The 23,590-nt window shown below is 38.4% G+C and overlaps 1 protein-coding gene across 22 annotated transcripts in view; it reads right to left on the minus strand.

Annotated features, from left to right (window-relative positions):
- kcnma1a (potassium large conductance calcium-activated channel, subfamily M, alpha member 1a) overlaps window positions 1-23,590 on the minus strand; it is a 206,354-nt gene that overhangs the window by 168,023 nt on the left and 14,741 nt on the right. For all 22 annotated transcript variants that reach the window (XM_015346286.2, XM_015346293.2, XM_069188893.1 and 19 more), the window contains exon 2: window positions 3,557-3,721. In XM_015346286.2, the coding sequence (XP_015201772.1) occupies window positions 3,557-3,721 (165 nt within the window). The remainder of the gene's footprint in view (window positions 1-3,556; window positions 3,722-23,590) is intronic.

The raw sequence follows: 23,590 nt of genomic DNA on the forward strand, positions 1-23,590 counted from the left end.
CTATCATTTTATTTCCTTCCAAAATCTTCACAGGGGATCCACTGCCATTTATGGAACGACAGATGGAGTAATATATTAGCCAGGCAGGGGAAGCCCGGTATGGATGTATAGTTGCTGAAGCCCTCCTGCCATCTTGCGAAGGCAGTGTAAAAATAGCCTCCTCAACACCCCTGCTATGTACTACTTACACATAACGTGTAGTAATCAGGCTCAGCTTTGATAGAAGCAGTGTTCAGAGGGATCTTATAATTAAGTAGCCTCAGGCAACACTTGATCTTTAACAACCTCCAAAGCCATGAAGCCAAACAAACCAACAATCAAGCCTACCTTGAGGGATCTGTTTCAGTGTTCATTTTTTTTTGTTCGGCTGGACTGTGGCGTTATCACTACGTGGGTGCGGATTTATACATTTGTAGATGAGTCTGCGTGTGTAAACATTGTTTATATTTATTTTAAAGTTTCTTCACACGTGACCTAAAACCTTTTCGGATGCCACAAAAATAGGTTTTAATTTACCCCCAAGGACCTAAACAAGCTGACACAGAATACAACATCTGCTGTGCTTAGGTAAGCTGCCGTTACTATGGTTACTAGCTAGGCTCACTAAACACTGGTGCACTGTGCCATTATCGTTAAGCTGCAGAAGAACCCTGACAGAGGGCAGAAGTCCCTCAGCCCACACACACAAAATAACTTTAACCATTTCAAAGTAAAGCTCATCACAGCAAGTGCTACCTGTGTGTACTGAGTGACGCCCGTGACACACAATGCAAAAAATTAAAAGGGATAATTAGTCGCACTGCTAAATCAGGATCAGTATACAAGTGTGTATTCGAGGAAGTAGCAGTATCTACAAGGAAGATGGACCTTCTGAAGAAAGACTCAAGGAGAAAAAGAAATAATTAGGACAATCTAACTACCAGTGCCTGCTGTGATTGCCTTGTATCCCTGCTGATGAAAGCCATACAGCACAGAGCTGCCCTAACGTTTGACATACTGAAAGTGACACAAAACCATGCTAATGTTGAAGTCCAGCTGGAACAGTCAGTGTTTTAGCATTTTAAATAAATTATGCCAGTTTGGCATGGTCTTGTACACTGTGACACTGCCTGCACCAAATGTAAATGACATAGTTATGATTTATAGTTATGATGGAGCAGCAACCATATTAAGATACATTTGGAAGATATGACCATTACTATAGCATTACACATTTCTAGTACTGTACACTATATATGCACTGTATACAGTACTGTACTGCCACTCAAGCAATTGCACTATGCCACACCATTATAAAAGTAGCTTTCCTCCTTCCTTCACTGAGGATCGTGGTGAAATAAAGCACAAGAGAATATCTTGAAAATAACATTAAAATCTAAGGGAAATCTGACATAACAACTTGAAACTGTTTCAGAAAACTGATCAGCAATGCCACAAAGGAAATCTTAAAAAGCTTGACTTTATACCCATAATGCTTCTTCTGTACGTTGGAGGACTTATGGGTTTATGGGAAAGGTTTGTTAGCAATGGCATGATTGCAGTACATTATGTTTATAGCCTGTCTGAGGCTAGGAATGATTTATATACTAAATGTTCACATATTCTTTAATTGAGTGATTACACCTCATTCTTTTGCTCAACAGCAGGCAAGTCGGGTTTGTATTCAGTAGTTCAGGAGATAGAAAACATGATCACTGTGAATGAGTGTATATCAAAATACATAGCCAACAACACATACCTGGAGTTATACCATTACTGTCAATATTGTATAGATTGAAAGAAATCTAATCCTGACCTGTAGTCTCCATAAAACTGTTTTTGATAGCATTGTATACACAATATGGGATTAGACAGAGGTATCTTCTGTTTGTCCCCTTAGACTAGTCAATGATGAGATGAATTATCAATTAAAATAAAAACGCTCCAAGACTGGTGGTAGCTGTAGTAAAATAAACAGTAGTTTGTTCTATATACTGTATACCATAACAAGATATAAAATTAATTTTAATTTAAAGTTACAAATTAAGTTTCACATTAAAGCTACATTACCACATTGTTCTGACCACCAATACACAGGCCAAAAAGTCTTATGGCATTGTGATTAAAATTGGCATTTAACCGCAATTAAATCAATCCAACCTAGCATTCATATGAACTGACCATAATATAAACTGTCCTCATAAAGATACTGAAATGACAAAAGGTTGAGATATTTACAGTAAAGTACATGGTCATTTACAGTATATACTGTAGTAAATGGAGTGAAAGCAGAGCTGTCATGGTTGTGCTCTCCAGTCCCAACATCTTTCAACTATTGATATTTGAGGGACAAATTCAAAAGAAACAGGGAGATAACATCACAGATTGAAAAGATGCAGAGAGCAATTCCTAAAATGACTATAATATGCATTCTAAGTCTTGACAATATATTTATTATACTGCATAATTTCTGACTGCTTTTGAACAGAATAACACATTTCTAGGATATTTCCAATGTTTACAGTACAATATTTACAGAATTGTCGGAATATTCTTACAGAAGATAAAATAAGTGGGGTATAGGACCCCAAAAGTAGATACATTTGTCCACACAGTTCGCTTTCAGCTGGAACACTGTGAAAAAGGAGACCACTACCTTAGCTCAGTGTTCCTCCTCTTTTTTACTGAACAATAGGGAAACTACAGCTTTACTGAAAGCATCTTAAAATAATTTTCTCTGCTGTGAACACTGCATACATGTTCTTTATATTTTGCTAAGCAAATAAATCACCTAGACAGCAGTTATACAACAGCTCTGAGGGGATGGTGCTAAACTAAAATCAATTACTCCTGTACTTCATTCAACGCTCAGCAGAGCACTTCTTGTCTATAACATAGCAGAAGGCATGCAATGCTGACTCTGATTTAAAAACAAGACCAGATTGCTTTGCAAAGTTTTTTCTTCCGTGCCACGGCTCAGAAACACTGTGTTTTCAACCTGTTCTTTGTTGTATTAATAAATGCTAGCCTGAATGAGTGTCCCACAAATAATACAATTCATGTATGTAATTCACACTTGATTCACAGGTACAACCTTCACATACTGTATTACCGCCACTCAGTTCGGTGAGCTTTCTACTTTAACTGAGTGCATCACAGATAAAATAAAATATAAAATATACATCATGTCTGACTGAGTCATTTTATATTCTCCATCCATCTACATACAGTATAATTAGAGTCAGCTTTAACAGTGCAGCACAGATACAGTACATTCAATTTCTTAGGCTGCACAGTTGTAGAATCCCCAAGTACTTCTCCTTCCCGTCTGAGCAGGCAGAAAAGTGTGAAACCCTTAACAGTAGGGCTCTCGTCCTGCCTCCACCCACCTCGCAGAGAACATTAAGACTGAGGACGCTACGGTTTTCATCATACAACTAGTACTTCACATCCCCCTTCCCTTGTTACTTAACCAATGATGACATACAGTACACGAGGAGTGGAGAAAAGTTCGCTCTCAGCATCAGACAGGCAGCATTTCTCTAAAAGGCGCTGTTGAGACCCGCGAGGTACTTACAAGAACTCTGCCTGTCAATGTCTGTGCAGATATCATGACCCCAGCCCAGTCTTTGACAGAGGTCATCCAGCCCACTTCGCTCGCTGGGGTCTCCTCTTTCTCGTCGGGACCCTTGGCAGACCCGTCTGCTTGATTACCTGCATTACTGTTAATCTTCTGTGCTTCCTGTACAAGGAAAAAACACAATGTCATCATCAGTCACTGTCATCTCTGACAGGTTGAGAAGAATCCTAACAAATTATTTCCCTGACAATTATTTCACAAGCCCACACCAATTTCTAACAACATATATAAAAAACATTCCCAGAATACCCTTCTTTTCTGCTTTAATTTTTTCTCTATGTTAATATGCCATTTACTGTATTAGGCATATTATGGGACACCATAATAATTACTGAAGCTTTAAAATGTATATGTGTGTGTTATATATATATGTACAGTATAGTGTTCATTTGTTTTGTTTTTTAGTTTGTCTCCTTTCTGATTCATTCAGGAAGTATTAGTTTGTTACATTTTGTCTACAACTTAACCTAGACAGTTTTAAGAAGATTTTCACACAGCTCCGTCCCTGGTTGAAAAGAAGGGGACAGTAGTGCTAGCATTTCACCATTACCACATTCCGATGTCACTGCCATAAATCACTGTGAGGTCAATTCTGACTGTAAGACTGCTCTCTGAGCTAATTAGGTAGATGTGCATGCATGCCAGTCATTATTTATGATTTTTTTTTTCTTTCAAACTCCTGACGCCTGAAAGAATGATTTCAGGCGTCCGTAGTATTAGAACACAGAAGTTGCTCAGCCCTGAAGGATGACCTTCTTGAATGGTATAAATCACTTTCGCTTCCTAACAACGAATTAGCAATTAAGTTTATCTCAGCAAAGGGTTTTGGAACTTGGCATGGTGGACACACTGAGGGAAATGGCAACACTTTTCTCAAAAGGGAAAAACAAATCTACACTCTGTAGAAACATCACCAGCTTCCTAAGAACTCTGGAATTTAAGATGATGAGTCACTACAACATATTTAATAATTATGACATTGTGAGGGGAGAAGAGAAGGGCAAGCCTCAGTCTAATCATTTTACAAATCAGGGCTCTCCTGTTCTTTGCAGCTGCTTGCAGTACAATGTATAAAACTGCTTCAGTGCAGTTGTTTTAAACATGCAGACAAAGAAGTTAGCATCTGATGTTTTGCTAAACCACTAAGTACTTGTACAGAATCAAGGCAAAGTAAAGCACAAAAGGTGTGCCTGTTTTCTGAACACTAATATCCAGGACACTGAAACCTAAAGCATTGCTCATTTAGACTTCCTGACGCAACATCTCTGCAGAAGGTGAGCCGTGTGGGCTGTGTACAGGGGAAGGCATGATTCACTCTGCAAGACGTCAACGGGAGATCGGAAGGTTATATCCTTAGAGTCACAATACAGTTCATTTTCAGGTGGGTGGGAAATGTCAGCATTTACAGTATATTTATTATTTATATTTTTATCCAAGAGCCCTGATGGCCCATTATAGGGTACGGTCCTTCCTGTTGACCTGCTGATCAGAATTTGATACCTTTCCATTCTTTGGATTTTTTTGTGGCTACCAACTTCAGTCAGATGCCAAACAACAAAGACGAAGAAACAGAGGTCCCCATGAAAAGCATATCCTGAACTGCACGGCCTTTCATACACAAGTCTATCATGCCGACGCTGAACCATGTGATAGCGCAAATGCACAATACCTACCATTCAGGCGCTAGTGGAAAAAAACCCATGTTCTTCAAATTATATACCAGAAATAACATAACACAGCTTTAGCCATGCAATACAGCGTTACAAAAACTGTTCTTCCCCAGTGGTAGGCTGTCATAAACTTAAAAACGTATTATCCTATCCTAGCATTTTACTTGGCCTCTGTTACTCTCTACACAAATAGACCGGCAGTCCTTTCAGCTAGCAAAAACGTAGTAGCTGCTGGCCATTAAGATACGAAAATTCCAAAGCAAGCAGTTGAAGTTTCGACTTCAACCCGAAGGCCTATTAACATGGCACACTGTGACACATTATTGAATTATCCCATTAATATTATATTCACATTTGACAGACACTACTAGTATGCCTGGGTATCAGAACACAATCACAACAAAGAAGCTGTTTACTCTAACTATGGTATCTGGTATGAGAGGATTTTCTAGTAAAATGGGATTACTGTTGGTAATTGTTCTTCTTGGTAACAGCTGGCATTCTGATAATTGGATTCCTCTTGTAGTAACAAGTTAGTCCTAGAAAATACAGTAGTTGTTTGATATCAGTGCAAGACGTTCAAAAAAAAATCTTTGCTTGTTTCCTAGATCTTCTGCAATGTGTTGAGAAAATGCGTTGTGAATGTTTACTTGAAAAAAGGCTGGCACAAAGAGGTTTTTTTTACCCTCCCCTGGCTGCAAGACAAGGAACTTATGACCCCCTGCAGAGTGAAATGAACCAAGGGGAGCAGGAAGGATGCAAAATGCGTAATGCTACTATGAGCGAGAGAGGGGCTTCCTGTGATTTTTGATAACATTTCAGGAAGTGACATCATGGAGGATTACAAGGAAGAGCAGCAGAAATGAATTATGGAGCAACTGCAGGAACTGAAGTGGACAAAATGGACTTTGTAACAAACATGAACGTTTGTTAAAAATTCCATATAAGCACAATGAAGACGTCTGATTTTTGTGCTACCAGGTATACGTCACCTTTAAATGTTCCTTCAGCTTTGCTCTGTTGTTGTTGCACTGCAGTCATGCAGGACTAGATGCGCAGTACTCACAATGTGTGGGTAGAGATTATATTTCATTCTGATTGGATACCCCACTTCAAAGAATTTCTGGCATGTAACTATGCAGCATGTGCTATCCCTTAGCATGAAAATACATCTTTGAAGGGGACTAGGATCTATTCAAGCCACAGCTCACCGAGCACGGGATATGAATGAAAGTGATCCACCCCAGATAAGACGAGTGCACGGAAAAATCACAATGCACTTTAGATATCATATCCAACTAGCAGCTCAGCTATGACTATGTGACTTCAGGTTTGCATTTTTTTTGTATATGCTTTCAGTGCACCGATCCTGAGAGACAGGAGGTTTCACCACTTCTACATTTCAGCTAAATTAGTCACAATAAAAACACAGCATTGCTATAATTATAAGGTCACCTGACCACAGCTCAAAGTTATTTCCTTACAATAAAAAAAATTAACAAAACAAATAGCTTTCATTACTGGTTCAGAGATACTCAAATACATGATGATATGAAAGATTCTAAATGAAACATTTTTAACCAGCTGACTCAGAACACCCGCCCATGATCCCCGCTGTGCATCAGCTCAGAATAACACTACCCCAGACAGCGACTGTTCTAAGACAAGCACCCCTGATCTTGATTTTGCAGGAAATTTAGAGATGGAGAAACCAACGGGACTTTGTTTAAGAGAGGAAAATGTCTGTCCAGCTGCCGAAACAGCCAGGAAAGTAAAGCACTGAAACCACATTAAGCATTATTTCTAAGAAGCCAGCGGGGCGTATGAATAGATCTAAAGAGACAAAGTAAACAAAAGAAGATTCTGCTCCATTTCATAGATAATACACACAGGCTGCACTTCTCCTGCAGAAAATAGGACACGGCCTCTCAAAGCATGCCACGGGATACTCCACGTACTAATTTTATCCATGAATGTCATTCTGGGAACGTAAGTTTCAACATGGGGGGGTTCTGGAGAATCGTCCTGCATGAGGTTCCACACACATGGAAGCCAAACCGAGTGAGTGGCTGTGAAGGTGAAGAGCTGAGGAGTTTTCTCCTGTTAACAGTGCATGAGCACAGTACACAGCACCTGGGTTAGTTCAAGTGGATCACTGGGCACGGGGGTGAGTGCCGTCCAGCTAGAGCTGTCCTAGAGCCATTACAGAACTCAGGGGGTGGAAGGATCTCTCTCGATAACCTTTCAGGTAACAAGGGGAATGAGCACTGATGCTACATAGCAAGTCATTCACGAGAAAGGATTCATTACTACAGTTTACTACATTCAAGTTCAACTACTAATTGAACACAGGTAGAAAAATATATTTGAAAAAAATGAAAATAATGGAATGACATCCATGGGTCGTATTAAAACCACTGATAAATGTCAGCATCCGGAAGTACCCCTAAATGCTCTATTTTATTTCTTGTTTGTGCTGTGACAACATGTGTTAGCAGTTCTAAGCCCTCTCTTGCGAAAAATCAAACCAAGAAAACAGGAAATTCACTGCTCTTTGTAAATCGAAAGTCTGGTGACATCAAGGGTCACCCCCTGGCAGAAATTCATTTGAACGGCGCATTTGTTGCTCAAAAGGGGGCAAACTTTCAAAGCCGTTCCTTTTCTCAGCTGCATTTTGCTCCCCTTGGCTGTATTATAGACTGAAACAACACTACCAATCATTCTTAAAATACACGAGCACTGAAAGGAGCTGAAAGTTCTGTGGCAAGCTGTTTCAGTTCACTCAGATCAATGAGGAGATGGAGGCAGACCTCTTGAATAATGTGGCAGACTTTCAATAGGCATTGAAACCCATGTATTAAGTTACACAATATTTATGTCTTGTGTACGCACACTACCAGTACTTGGTTCACAGAGTACGTATAGTAATAACTTTAACCACAGTATTTCATAAACAGATGTGATTTTTTTTTTATTTTTAATTTTCTGTCAAGGATTTAATGGATATAAATGTAAGACTGTAATGTCTGTCTCACTGCGGTGTCCCGTACTGGAGTGCCAATGGGAAGACCCCATCATAACAAGTGGCAGAAACAAGGCAATGTGACTCAGCTAAGCAAATGCGACTGGGCTTTTCTGCAGCTGTTACTTTGACTTTCATTGTGCATCATTAGGGAATAATCTGTTCCAATGGGACTTTTATTTTTAACTTGAACCAGGGAAATGAGAATCTAGTCAATGTGATAACACTGTGAATTACACATGACATTTTGTTTCCACAGTAGGTTGGTAACAAAAAACCTCTCATTCTTCTCATGTTTTTCCTATTTTACTACAGCATAACCACCTTGCACTCAGTAAACAGCTGCCTCAACAATCTGCGTTTGTTGGAACAAACAGAATTCACTAAGAGGAAATATGTTACAGAGTCATCTAAATCAAATCAAGATTTAGACAACCTAATTTCAGTACAGAGCGATGGGAAATGCAGGAAAAATACCTGCAATTTCATTTAATTTAGAAAGATTAAAATAAATCTTTAAATTCTAGGATTTAGACAATTGCTTTAAAGCACTTGTTCAACAGTTATCAGTCTGGGGACAGCAAACACTAGGCAGTCTAATGAATTAATTGGTACAGAGGAGTAATAACTGGAACGATTTTGCTTTTCTCTTTTAACTGGAATTATCACCCCTAATTACAACAACAATTAATTTAATAATGCTCACACTTCCCTTGAACACTGGCTTGGAAATGGTTCATTTCAGCAGCAAGACCAAAGGGCCAGCATTATTTACAGCAGGTTCATAAGTTACATATTAAATGTCATGGAAAAGTTATAATGCAAAATGGAACCACTGAATAAGATGATGTTGCATTACAAACTCTTAAAACACGTCATTACTATTGCGTTTCTCACATATTCAATGAAGAATAAGTTAAATTCCTGAGACGGGCAATCAGAAATTAAGACACAATAACAAAGGGACAGCCAGACACGCAGACACACACTGACATACTGACTTGCCAAGAAGATAAGGAGGATGTAGTAAGCCAACAGACACACAGACCACAAAGATCTGTGTATTAAAATGTAATGACAACACTAGTGTAATTCATTTCCTCTAGCTGACCAGTCATTTCCTTTCCTGTGTTCCTTTCAGATTTATAAGAAAAGACCCATGAAGAATGACATGCTGTCAATGTCAGGGAAAGGTTATCTATCTACAAAATCACATTAGCTTCAGAGTCTTTATATGCAGAACTATTTTGAGTGCTGTTAGTCTAAAGAGGATTAGACGATTTGTGCACAGAGAACAGAATAGATGACACCGGCAAAGTCACTAGGCAGACATGCAGGATGTTTCCACCACTCTGCCAGTAGGGCTCTCTTGTTTAGTAACTACCCTTGAGTGTGCGAAAACACAGTTATAAAAGAGCAATCATGTCATATTAAAAACTCTGTCATAAATCACTGGATTATCTACACAGCTTTATCCCAAAACATGTCGAAACCTCGTTTTGTTGTAGAAAAATCACAATATCTGCAATCCAAATGTTGTTACATACATTGCTAAATGTTTCCAAATGTAAGGTATCGGGGAAATGATTGTTTTAGCTTCTTCACAAACAAGGTGAAGTTATGTTTTCTAGCTGTAATAAACACAGGCACGTCCCTGACGATAGCTACGGCTGACTTTTGGATCAGTAAGGGCCACCGACAGCCAAACAAGCAACAGAGCCAAAACATCTGGTTCTATCACTTTCTTTCATGTCTTTGCTTCTTATGAAAGAAATGCCATGTAATTAAAATATCAGCTGCTCACACTACACGCCAACATACTGTATAAGCTATATGAGCACTGAAAATGCTCATTACTAAAATCATACTATTATTAGTCTTTCCAGAAAAAAGGCAACACTTTGCCCTCTGCCATCACTCCCTTTGCATCAATAAGAGATAAAGGTCTCAAGAGATCACAGGTGGCACCCTGGTTTCTGTTAATTGGCACCCATCACTCTAAAGATGGATCCAGGGAGTTTTATCTTTCTAAAAGGCTATTTATAAAGCCCACTGTTACGTTAAAGGCTAAAAATCTTTTGATTTAAAAATTCTTAGAGAAACTGCTTCCAAATTACTCTCTCCCCAGGACCCAAGGAAACTCTGTTTCTAAGTGTCAAAAAACACATCATTTTGAAGTTCACACAAGAGTTTATAAAAATATAGTATTGCGACAATTCAACAGGATTCCTAACACTAAAAGAAAATTCTTACTATAGTATAATTAAATTAAACACCAGGTTCTGCAGATCAAAATCTGTTCCAGCACATTCTGCATTGTTACAGTCCTAAAAAGCTACAATAATGTACGCAATTATTAAAATTGAACAGGCTGATGGAAAATTAGATCGGAATATTGTTAATCTATATTCATTGCTGGAACAGAAACAGGCTCTTTTATTTTTCAATTAAACAAAAGTAAAAGATGTAACAGGCCTTTTACACTTTGATTTTTTCATTTGTACCTACGTGAAGTCAGAACAGAATCAAAATTCACACACATTCTGTATTCACAAACTTGAGCTTGAACCAGGAATTTTCTGGCAAACTCTATTTCCACCATTGAGCAACAGGTTTGTTACTTGCATTTGGCAGGTAGACGGAAGGCTTTGATTAAATCAGAGCCTTAATGTCATCACTGCAGCTCATTCGGAACGTCTGCACCATGAACATTATCGCCATTACACATGCAGGCTTAATCTGGCTCATCTCATCCCCAGGCAACGGCCCAGAGACAGTAACTCTCATGTCCTTTCACCATTCCTTTTGGGTGGCATTGTCACAGAGCCCTGCTCTCGGTGTACCTCGGTGTACCTGAAGGGACAGACTTCATTCTCGTAATAGGATTTCCTTCCAAGGACAGGAGCTCACCCAAGTCTCTAAGGGTAGGATTGATTTTTTTATTTCTTCTCAGCTAGGCCTGTGTCAGCTTTAGTTACTTTATCTACAAATCAGAAAATAATAGCTAGGTTCAGTGTGGTGTGTTGAAACCACAAAGCATCCAGCTGGTGTGCCATTCTATTAATTATCTTTTCTATATATTAGATCATCGTCTACCCGATGCCCTTACAGATACATTGAGCAGTAAGAGCTGTTTCTTCTGCTCATACCAACAAAGAAAATCCCACTACTTTTGAGGACATCTGACAAAATACATCCCCTTATCTTGGATGTATATAATAGAGAGGAATGTATGATAGGATTTGCATAAGGCTAGGAAAGAGTTCAAAAATGCAGAATGTGAGACTGAGAAAATGAACTGCACAAAGAAATCAGTTTCTTCCTCTCCTCAAACAGCTTCAGGGGCTGCTCAATTTCTTGTTATACTTGTAATATAAACTGCTTGTACGGCATCGTACTGTAGGTGAAGAGCTTTCTCTTAAATTAACATACAATTAACCTCAGGGTTAAAATGTATAATAATTAATTACACTTTCGCACTTTTCTGGACCAGGACTTTATAGGTAATGGGGACTCCCCTCATCCACCACCAATGTGCAGCCCCACTTGGATGATGTGACAGCAGCCAAAGTGCACACAGAACACTCACCACACAGCAGCTCTCATGAGGAGAAAACAGTAATGAGTAATGAAGACAGTTCAGAGATTTGGATTATTAGTAAGCCATGCCCTGTAAACGCCAGGGGGAAATTTGGCCAGAACACAGGGACCCCTACTCTTTTTTAAAAAATGCCCAGGGATTTTTACTGGCCCCACTAACACCTTTTCCAGCAGCAACCTTAGCTTTCCCAGGAGGTCTCCCATCCAGGTACTGGCCAGGTTCACACTGCTGAGCTTCAGTAGAAAGTGTAAGTGAAACTGCTTCAGCTTCAGTGGGTTGTCTCCAGCTGAGGCACACAGTGCGACTCCATCGTCGTCCTCAGGACACCCCGTCCCAATACGTGCTCACAGACACACCCCCTCGAAAAGAGAATACTTCGCAACTTAAAGGAAAAGTAAACAGCTTCTTAGTCCATTTCCCTTGCAGTCAAAGCCAAATCCAAAATATTTTCGCATTGATCACAACAATGATGTTAACAGGCCAATGGCCTCCTCTGGCTTGTAACTGCTCTTATGCTCTTTATGCAACCAGGGAACCCTGAGGCTACTACCAAGGCCACGCAAACCAAACTAACAGGAAGATAACATATAAAAATATATCCAGCAAAAGTGAAACAGTTTTAAATCGTGATCTGACACAAAATACAGCCACTGGCTTGTCAATTCGATGTTATCTCTCATTAAAAATCACTCAATTGGTATGACTGCGTAACGTACAGTAAATGATCAAGAAGGCGACCATGGAAGTCTTCAGCTCTGCTCTTGTATTAGTATACCTCTTTTACCTTTGCAGCTGGGACTCTGTGCACCAAAGCCGACAGATATTGATCCTACTTGGACAGCAGGATTATGATGTAATTAATTAGCATGCCCTGCAGCCCGTGAATCATTCGGACTTTTTTTATTCGGTTTTCATCAACTGATGGTGAGAACTCAGTCAATAAACTTCCAACAGTTTAATTTAGAAGTGTGCTCCTTGCACACAGTATAATACACACCTTAATGGGCATGTTGATCTAACTGATTCCATGATGTAGCAGGAGGTTTGGGAAAGATTACTTCTGTTATGTTCTGCATCATCTTTGTCTTCTTGAACTAAAGGCCTTGAACAGCAGATCATGACAGCCACAATACAAAGAGTTAAATAAGTTCTTCTGCAACAGGGAGTGAGTGGAATAATACATACACAGTGTTATCGTTTGCCATAAAGCCACACAGATAAGCAGGTTGGGCAACCCCGCAGTGACCGTACAAACAAGGATGGCAGGTGAAATAAAAACTGACTTTCCTCAGAGACAGCTAATTGGCACCCTGCTGATCTTATAGCAATAGAAGTTAACAACCTTGTCTACAAACATATTCTACAAAAATTCTTTCTTATTAATTTTTAAAGATGGAAAAGTTCAAAGATAAATCACTTAAAGAGATTTCAGACTTTCATACCTGATTAATTTTGAAAAACTGACCTGGGACACTGCTCTTTGATATTTGCTCTTTAGCACACATAGCTACAATAGGCCAAACAAGGACATTTTCGTTCTCTTTGGTGATGTGGTTTTTAATTGTTTTTTGTTAAAAATGTTTTGAAATCTAACACAATGGATGTGGGAACTAGTAACATAATATTGTATTTTATGGTGGATTTGAACTGTTAGTTAAATTTTAAAACTACCCTAGCCAGAAACCAACTATTATTTTCTTTTTATTTTGGATAGGATGGAAAAAACTGAAACATCATCAAATACGGCATGTAAGTATAAAATATTATTTCATTTACGTTGTTCATACTGTATTTGCCACAAAGATTATCCATGTTGAACTTCTAGAGGTTGTAAACTAGGTCCTTAAGACTAAAAAAATACCAAATCTTTTCAGTTAACTTATCTTTACTAAAAAAGAGAAACATAAAGAAAAAAAGAAAGGTATCTTCAAATCATCATTATTTAAAGGACAAATGCTGCGAATACATTATTATACATGCTTAAACCACTTGTCTGAAGCATGGCTTCAGAAGACAGTCAAGAGAAGGAAAACTAAAGTGGGTTCTCTAATATGACTCAGAAAACAAAAGGCACCCAAAAACATCTGGCCATCTGCTCTGCAGCTATTCATTCAATAACTAAAAAAAGAGTACACCTGTTTAGGCTCAGCCATGCGAATGTTCATTGGGTTATTAAATGAATTTCCACACACTTCAGGCAATTTAATAAGGGATCACTCAGGAACAGATGAGGTCAAATGAAGAATGGAAAGATCTTCATACTTTTTTCATTCAGTTTCAAACATTTAATTTCACCTGAGGAATAACAGAAGTATAGGTTAAGGATATAGCAACAACTACATTAACTTTGAGGTTAGTGTATTAGGTTTCAGCTCATCTTTCACCATCTGTTGAGAACTGTCTCAGTGAGGGGCCACAATAATTACAAAGGGCTTTGAACATCAGCATAAAGTAAAAGGAACAGGTAAAGGTAAAGGTTTATTCCATGACACCTGAAGAAGGCTCCACAGCCAAAATGTTGCTTCTCTTTTCTTTTCCTTTCAGGATGGGATAAACATTTATTTATTATGTGCCTTTGCAGCTTACACATACTGTCACAGCTATCTATTTGAATAACTTACTATAAGTTACTGTACTTATATATACAGTATATATATATATCAATATAGAGTACAGTGGAAAAAGCTGTATTCTAGATTATACTGGACCCACAGTTTTCTGCAGGGAAGACAAACACTTTCAATTTATCAACTGTTAAAGAACTGTAAAAGAACTGATAGGGAAAACATTCTTAGTCCAAGAAAAACTAACAGGAAAACAATTAACCGTTCAGTCAGCCAGGGGCGAAGTCTACAAGGATATTGTGTATGTGGACATCTGTCTTAGCATCTTGTTAGTGTCTATTATTTATATTTGGCGGACATTTACTATATTTCAGAGTAAATGTCCACCAAACCAGTTCTTTAATAAATAAATCATAATTTAAGTAAACAAAGCCAGTCAGGTTAAAGAACAGGAGGGCAAAATGAGTGAACCATCTTTATTATTTGATGAAGAATAATGAAGAGGTAACAATGAGCATCTAGGATGAGAGAAGAACAATTTCCCTCCAAAGACACTGAAGGGATGACGGCTATATGTCTCCTCTCCCATCACTGTTGAAGAATCCTGCCAAACTGCCAAATTTGTCACAACCAGTGACCAATGACTATCAGCTTTGATCTTTATGACTGCAGAGGTTTGCACATCCTGGTTCTTTGCAAAACATAAAAGCATCGGGTCTTTAGCTATATACTTGTTTTGAGTGCTCCACAAGGCCTACAAGGAGAGCATGGGCAATGATTCAGTTTCTAATGGGCTTACCTACCTTGCTTAAACAATATGCTGTCAAAGTAGAGCCAAACAATTTTCATTAAGATTTCACCATTTGTTACAATCTCAGAATTTGACTGTTTTCACAAGAACCTTCGGGACCCATTAAGAACTTCCAAGGAATCCTCACATCAGGTTGTCCTGAATTAATTAGAAGTCAGATATAGAAGTTTTGTAACAACAGAATAACGTTTTTGCAGTGAAAATGGATTTAGTTTCCACAAACATTGTTGTTTATTGGAAATGTACATTACACAAACAGCGCTACCAAAGAAAACACCAATTCCTCATAAAGACAAGTAAAATTCTGGACTGCCGAAGCAAATACTCAGTTTTTGTCTTGCATGAACCGTACAATGCTGCCAAAAACTCTATAAAGCCTACAATGTGCAATGTTTGAAAGTGTATTTCAAAAGACTGATAGTGTGATAGCTATAATTTTAAACCTGTCATTTTTAAAAATCACAAAATATATTTTATTTATACAGCAGAAAGTGAAACATTAAAAAAGTTGTTTTTTTATTATTTGAAAAGGTCACTATGCCTTCAGCTAAATCTTTGACTATATGCAATGACATTAAAATGAAAGTTATGTCAGGGGCGAGCGAAGCTTCCAGCATGGTTTCAGGCATGCTAACATGGTGGCGAGTTTGTGATACTAGATGCTACATTACTGTTCACATAGAGAAAATTGTAAAGTAAGAACCAATGGCAACAATGCTGAAAATATTATGTTTCAAAGGCGTATTTGTACAGTACAGAGTATGTATTTGTATAAATGGGATACAGCCCCTGCCCAGTGTACTGTATTAGTTGAAACTCCAGTGTGTAATATGAAACATTATCTGCATTCCAATTTCTGTATTCAAAAAACATGTCGGATGTTTAATCTGGGGGAACCAATAAATCAGATTGTATGTGTCCATCAGCCATGAAAGCTTAAATGCCTTCTGAGATAAACCAAAACGTTCAGGGATCCTCGTTATTGTCACGGCTCCCATCAATAGCTTGTGAAAGTGCTTTCAGCTTGTTTTTATTAAGCATATTACTGACTATCTAGGGTTTTAGAACAACAATAACCAATTAGCAGCCTGTGAATGTTTTAATTTGCATTCTGGATCTGTAGTTGTTATGCTTTCTTAGGTATAATCAATGTTTTCCACATCTGTTCTCTCACTGGAATGTAATCCTTTTGAATTTGTATGTTTGTGGAGCAACTAATAAAGTCAATGGCATTCCTCAGACTTAATGGAGAATTTACAAAGGATTTGAGAAGATTACTAAGCAATAGGTGGCGATATACCTGTTAAACGAAAAGAAAGGGATTTAACCCGTTCCTTACATTTGTATACATTTAGTAGAAGAGAAACTTACACAGACAAATAATTGTTAGTTTCAAAGACCTGTACAATAATAAGATAGATATAGAGAGATGCAGTCCACCTATAAGAATCCAGCAGGTTGCTGTCAGGGGGAAATGTTTAGCTAAGAGGTGGCAGTGCCTCCTGTTATAGGAAAAACACGCAGCTCATTCTCAGTTTACTTGGAACTCAACTGCTCGCTGTAGTTCAAAATTTAATTAAACTAAACACTTGCAATGCAGAGGAGAATGGCAGTTGTATCCTCACATCTAGGCTGACACAAGGCTCCTCACATTGAATTTCTGTCAGCCAATGTGCCGAGCTGCCCTCCCGGCAGACAGTGAACAGGGGAGTTACCTGCCTCGCAGGAAGCAGCAGAGCTATAAGGCACACTCTGGGTCAAGAGGAAATAGGCTGGATGCTTCAATTAAGTGAACATCACCACAGTGTCTATTATACAGCATGACTGCAGGTATTCTATGCAGAATCTTAAATGACTCTTAAATTGGCACACGATCCAGTCTTTAAACCGTGTAAGATTTGTACAAGTGAAATAAATGGAATAATAACTAATTTACTGGAATCAGTTAGATGGTAATTACTGTACATACTGCATATGTGTATGGATGGCTAATGATCGAAAGATCAGACAACACAAACATTATTAACTTTTAAAATGTAACAAAAGTTTAAAATCAAATATAACACCAGGGAAAACAAGCACCAAAGAATCGAGCATAGGGAAGTGTCTTTTAAGGTGATGTTGTGAAACAATGACATTCTGGAAACAGCAATGAGATGTTTCACACCTTGCTGTTGACTTTCACAGAGGAGAACCTGCAGAAATTAATCAGCTTGTTAGGTAAAAACTGCTAATCCCGAAACCTGCAATAGACCTTGTTTAATACGCAAAGCAGGCAGGTAAGGTGTACTGTAAGCAAGTCTTATTTCCTGGGAAGATAATTGGCATCATTAATCAACACATAGTAAGTAGTTTTATCTGACGCATTAATCAGCCTGAGATGACAACAATCTTGGGAAACCAATCAAACACAGAAAGAAAAGGGATGAATTTCTCATGATTGCGTGAGATGTCACAATGACCTGATAGTCAGACCTTTTCATGGTGCGTCAACAAAGACTGTGTAGAATTTACCCTTTCCCCACCTGAGAGAAACAAACCTGGGATCTAAAGTGTCTGCAACATAGATCAGACAAATCAGCTCGGGAGTTCTGAATTTGTACCAACCAAGGCCTACGATATTGCATACGAAAGATTTTCTCTTTAAATGAAATACTTTGGTTGTTGCTTAGCAACAGAGACCTGAGTCATATACTGTATATGTGTGTAACTGTGTGTGTGGGTGTGATTCAGTGAGATTGAAGGTGGAAGGGAGAGATGGGGAGAGAATGAACTATCTGGTATTATGTGTAAAGCCGCTTTCTGAAAAAGGAAAAAAAAACAACTGAACAATGCTTTTCAGCACAAAAATCAATTTGGGAAATGTAGTCCCTACAGTCTTGCAGTCATTATATGTTATACTTGTTAGCTTTCCTGTGGCAGAATTTCTATTATTTGAGTATTACTGGTGCACTCAAATAGGTGGTAATAATATAGCTGCTCAGTCAAAAACTGTATTTTGTAGGTTAACAATGCTACTTTTTACAATAGGGCACACATGAACATAACTAATATAGGTATATCATATACCACTGTATAAAAGTTTTAAGATATCTTAGACACAAAATCAGGAGACACAATATACATGTATCATGAACATCAACAGTTTCCTAAATTTCAACAACTTTGACAATTAATATTTCATAATTTAATAATAATTTATGTGTTACTAATACATCTTAGTTTGAGAGAGAAGAATCCATTACACTGTAATCTTTAACTCACACAATCTTCAAAAATATAATCACAACAGTAGAAGGTAATCTGTACATGAGCAGCCCATACGAAGCAGTAGCTAATCCATCACATTTACCCAGCAAATCTGATCAACTCATTATCAGCTTTTCCTCATCATTAACATAATTTGCTCCTCTCTACACATCCAGAATGCTGACAGGCTCCTTTTTGTGCAAAATAATACATATTTCTCATGAATAACTGTTAAAACTAAATTAAATTATTGTTCATCATTGAACTGTGTTTCTAAATAAAACATTAGTGAAAAGATCAAAAATCCAAAATGCACTGCAAAATGCGCAAAGCAGTGTAAGTCATATTATCATTCTCTGTCATGCTGCCCATCCACACTAACTTGATGTTTCTTTTGCCTTATTAACGAATATTATATTGCAATGCCTTTTCCCAGAATAATAACTAGAACCAGAAATTTTCTGTGAAATAACACAGTTCAGAACAGGCTGAAGTTATGAAGTTATGAGGAGTGTTTTGACTGACTTAATTTGGCAAGAAAGCCACACAAGAAACCTTGCTTTCCTTTGACAAAGCGTGCACTGGCCTGTTACTAGAATGTAAAGGTCGAGTTTCAACAACAACATCTATTTTTATCAGCGAAGGTCAACACTGGTACAGACCCAGAAAAAAAATCTCACTTAGACAGTAAAAAGGAGCTCTGCACCCAAGCCACTGAGGCCCACACCACCTCCCCAAGGAAGGTGTATCTAGAAACGATGCTTATATTTCTCACTCGACTAGATATCCTATTGCATTTGGTATCTTAGAAAGCAATAAAAATATTTTATAGAAACTGAATCAATTGATTCAGTTTCTATAAATCAAGTGATTTCTAAGACAAAAGATGATTTCAGGTGGTTTTCAAGGACATAAGGGCCTGTTTTTAACATACACATGTAAAACTTTTGTCTATGCACCCATAAAAAGTTTAAAGTGGTAACTTTCAGACATGTGCATGCAGTCAGTTCTGAAGACAGAAATGTACAAGCCTTTTCCAGAAAGCAGTTTACTGTTTAATAGAAGATAGAAGATAAATGTCAAGAGGAATAATGCTCAACTTTTAACCTAGAAATTAGTGTCACTGCATATTCTCTCCTGATTTATATAAAAAGAGCTGTAGAAAATCTAGACTTATGGTATATATGTAATTTTCTTACAGACAGGTGCTGAAGTCAGGCAGTTGCTTAAGGACCTAACTCCTCTGGGCATGTGTCAAAATAGCTTTGAATTTTCAGGATTTGGGCATCTGCCTATGCAGTTGATCAACTGCTCACAGCCACCTGGGCAGATGGTGGAGAAGAAAGGCTATTAAGAGGTACAGAACTAATTGGGAGGGAAAAGAAAATGAACATTTATTGCAATTCAAATAAAAAACTCACTCAGTCACATGACAAAGTAAAGCAAGACATAAAATGATTAAAACAAATAATAATAACTGAGAACTGCATTAGATATGCAGATGTTAAACACTGTGATATGTCATTATACAACAAAAAGGGCTGCAAGTGTTTAGTCGAAGGTTTGGTGTGTAACTCAGATTGGCATTAAGACTACCTCTTGGTGTAGCTAACAGAAAACTAGTGAAAGGGAAAAGAGTTCAGGACTCAAAAGAGTCTTCCTTGTCTGGGGATCTACTAGATCTCCTATTAGTACTTTCATTATTGCCATGTGACCGATCCATAATCAAAATATTGTTTATGTTAAAAAATTCCAGCAGTCACTGACGCTGGGTTTCCGATAACAATATGAAATGATTTAACAGACCTGTGATTATTACTGTCTTCATTTTGAATAGTTTCATGAAAACATAAGAGACTTTAATTACAATAGGAGGCCATCTGGCCCGTTTTAAATATAGTAACTGATTGATCCAAGAATCTCATCTAGTCATTTCTTGAAGGCAGCCCAGGTATTGGTTTCACCAACATGGTTGGATAGCTTGTTCCATACTCCCACAACCCTTTGGGCAAAGTCCCTCCTGTTCTTGTTTTTAAAGGCACTTCAGCTAAAGCACTACCTTCATGTTGATAGGGAGCCACAACTGTAATAGACCTACATGCAAAGGCCAACCAAACAAGGTTATGTTTTGCTCAATTGCCAAAAGGGATCATTGCCTTTGGTACAGGCAAATCTGTATTTTGAAGAAGCTATTCTGTGCAACTTTAAATGAAATAATTTGCTTGATGTTCAGTCGGTTCAGTCAGAAGTTTTAAGGTCTCCTGAAAACTAAAGTTTAAAAGTCTGATCTTTGATAAATTGTCCTTCAGCTCAATTTGTTTCTGTTGACTACCCAGTGTATCAAAAGGGCTTCCAAGCTTTGAACTGCTCTTAAACTTTGTATTGTTTGACTACAACAAACACAACACCTTTTGCATTTTTTAGTTTTTCTTTTTTTAAATTAACACCCTTTCGGTACTATATTTCTTGAAAGCCTTACTTTGGCACTGCTCACTGTCCTTCTTCTTCGCCATCTGCCCCTCAGGCTGTGGGCAGTTGACCAACTGCCCGTGCAGATGCCTGAATTACCTCAGATTCGTAGCTGGCTTGGCACGTGCCCAGAGCAGCTGGGCACCAGGCATTTCGGCAACTGCTTGACTGTGGCAACTGTCTTTTATACTGTATATAGATAAAAAGATTTTGTTGAAGTGATTGGTTTTGCACATACGTCAAACAAGATTGTGTTAGGAAAGAGGATATTCAATTTATTTACTTTTTAATTGCTGTCACTCAAATACGTAGCACAGTTTTGCTGTTAATTATATTCATGATATAATATGCAAAAACTATCACTGCAAGCGAACTGAAGATTTCAAACTGCCTTCCATCACACTTTCACACCCCCAGTCAAAGAAGATGTTAAACATTACAGTAACACCGAGCTTAAAAATAAAGGTCGAAACATGTGTGTGCTACTTAACGTTCTTGATTATTGATTAAAGGAGGTAGTACATGTGGTTAAAAATACACACAGGTCAGTATTTAAGGATGGATTATAAATAGAATGAACAGCAAAACAGTCCAACGCATGAGAGACGCACCAGGCAAGAGGAAACTCAGCAGTCGTTAGTGGCAACATCTTTTTTAATTGCTGTCACTCAATTATATAGCACTTAAGCTCCAATTATGAGAATGCAGGATAGATCTGTGCATGACTGATCTACTGCACCTTCCAGCAGACAGCTTCCTCAGGGAGCAAAGAAGCTTAAGGACATGTCTTTAAGCCACTGAACAATCTCCCTGTTAAATATCAGCAACAGGTGTCACCAGCATCTTTCATTAGATGGACAGCAAACATTAACACCTAAATTACAGCATGTCTACACTTTTGGCTTTCTGGACCAAACGTACAATATATACTTGTCCTAAATGTACACTATATGGGGAGAGTTGAAATGTGCAAGAATGTTCCAGGGAGAAGACAATGATGTTTCTAAAAAAAGACAGTGCATGGCACCAGGAGGACAGTGGTAGTAATGATACACATTAAGAAATAAATGAAGAGAGCCCTTGCAATATAGTATAGGTAATTTATTTTCACTACCCTTGAGTCGGCTGATACAAAGAGATTACAAAGAATTGTAATGGTGATGGATGCTAAAGCTCCAGCAGTGTTGCAATTCATAGCCTTTCAGGTGAACTCCTATAAAATGGCCCCTCAAACATGATAATCTTGCGAAGTGTTTATAAAACTAGCCACGGGGCCCACAATTATCAAAGAGAGTCCGCACAATTAATGGCTCACAGTAAAACTGGTCTTACTCCTGGCACGATTTCATACTGTCAGGGAACATATTACATCCTTCTGTTTCACTGAATGTCTTCAGCAACGGGGCACTATTGTGGCGTGATGTTTGGTGTTGCTGTTTCACAGCTTCTGAGTTCAAAGCTGGACAGGGGCATCTTCTCTGTGGAACTGCATGTTCTCTCCCTGGTCCTCTTAATTGTACCCCATGTGTGTATGCGCCCCGTGATGGACTGGGTACATCCTGCTGCCATGTGCCTATTGTCCGCAGGTTAGACTCTCCACAACCTTGGACTGCATGATGCATGTACTAAGAATGGATTCATTATTATTCCTACCAATTGTAATTACAGCCTACTACAATTACCATGTGCTCCAACTCAAGGCATACCGCATGACAGTGGAAAACGCATGTCTTGGCCTGTCTTTCTGGCCTGTCTTTCTGCACTGCATTGTAGTTCCTAGAGCTGCGACAGCCAGGTGTGTGGAGAGCAGCAAACGCCCTTGGCACGCTACTGATCAGCTGTTTGAAGACAGCTGGCTCCTGGGAACTCCACTGCCCCTAGAGCCATGGCACTGTGCACACACACATTTTTTCATTAATTTACTTTACAATACAAGAAAAGTAATACAAAACACAATGTACTCACCCAAGAAACATATAAATTATGCAGGGGTAACTATCTGTATCCACACAACAAATCAAGGGCACTGCCCTGTGAATTATTAAAAAGCAATTCCTCTTGTAACACTCCTTACATTTCTGGGATTAGCGAAATGTGTGTGTTTCATTCATGTAAGTCGGGGGAGCGGATGTTTTCACAGTTACTGTATTTTCACGGCAGTGGAGTACAAGGGCCTTGAGATGCTCAGGAAAAACCGTGAAGGACCCTCCTTCATCTGCACACATCTCTTTCGCACAAAATTAAACTCCTTTTCTTTTGCTGTAGAAGAAATAAGTGTCAAAGTAAATTCCAACAGCTCGTATACTGGTCCACCTTTGCGAATGTGTCCATGGTATTCCCATAGGCTCGTCAGAGCCTTCATTTCTTCATTCCATTCCTCTGCTTTATTACTCTGGGCCATGGGAATATCATGATGCAGCACAAATGACGTTTTCAAATGAATGTCGACAAAACACACCATAATGTACTCGCTGTCCGGTCTAGTAAAGCATAGCACCTAATCCAAACGTTAAATTAACCAAACATGAACACAACAGAACTTGACTTTAGTACTCTGGAATATACGACATAAAAGTTTTGCAAAC

This window comes from Lepisosteus oculatus, chromosome 4 (assembly GCF_040954835.1).
Source record: "Lepisosteus oculatus isolate fLepOcu1 chromosome 4, fLepOcu1.hap2, whole genome shotgun sequence".
In the NCBI taxonomy this organism is placed as follows: domain Eukaryota; kingdom Metazoa; phylum Chordata; class Actinopteri; order Semionotiformes; family Lepisosteidae; genus Lepisosteus; species Lepisosteus oculatus.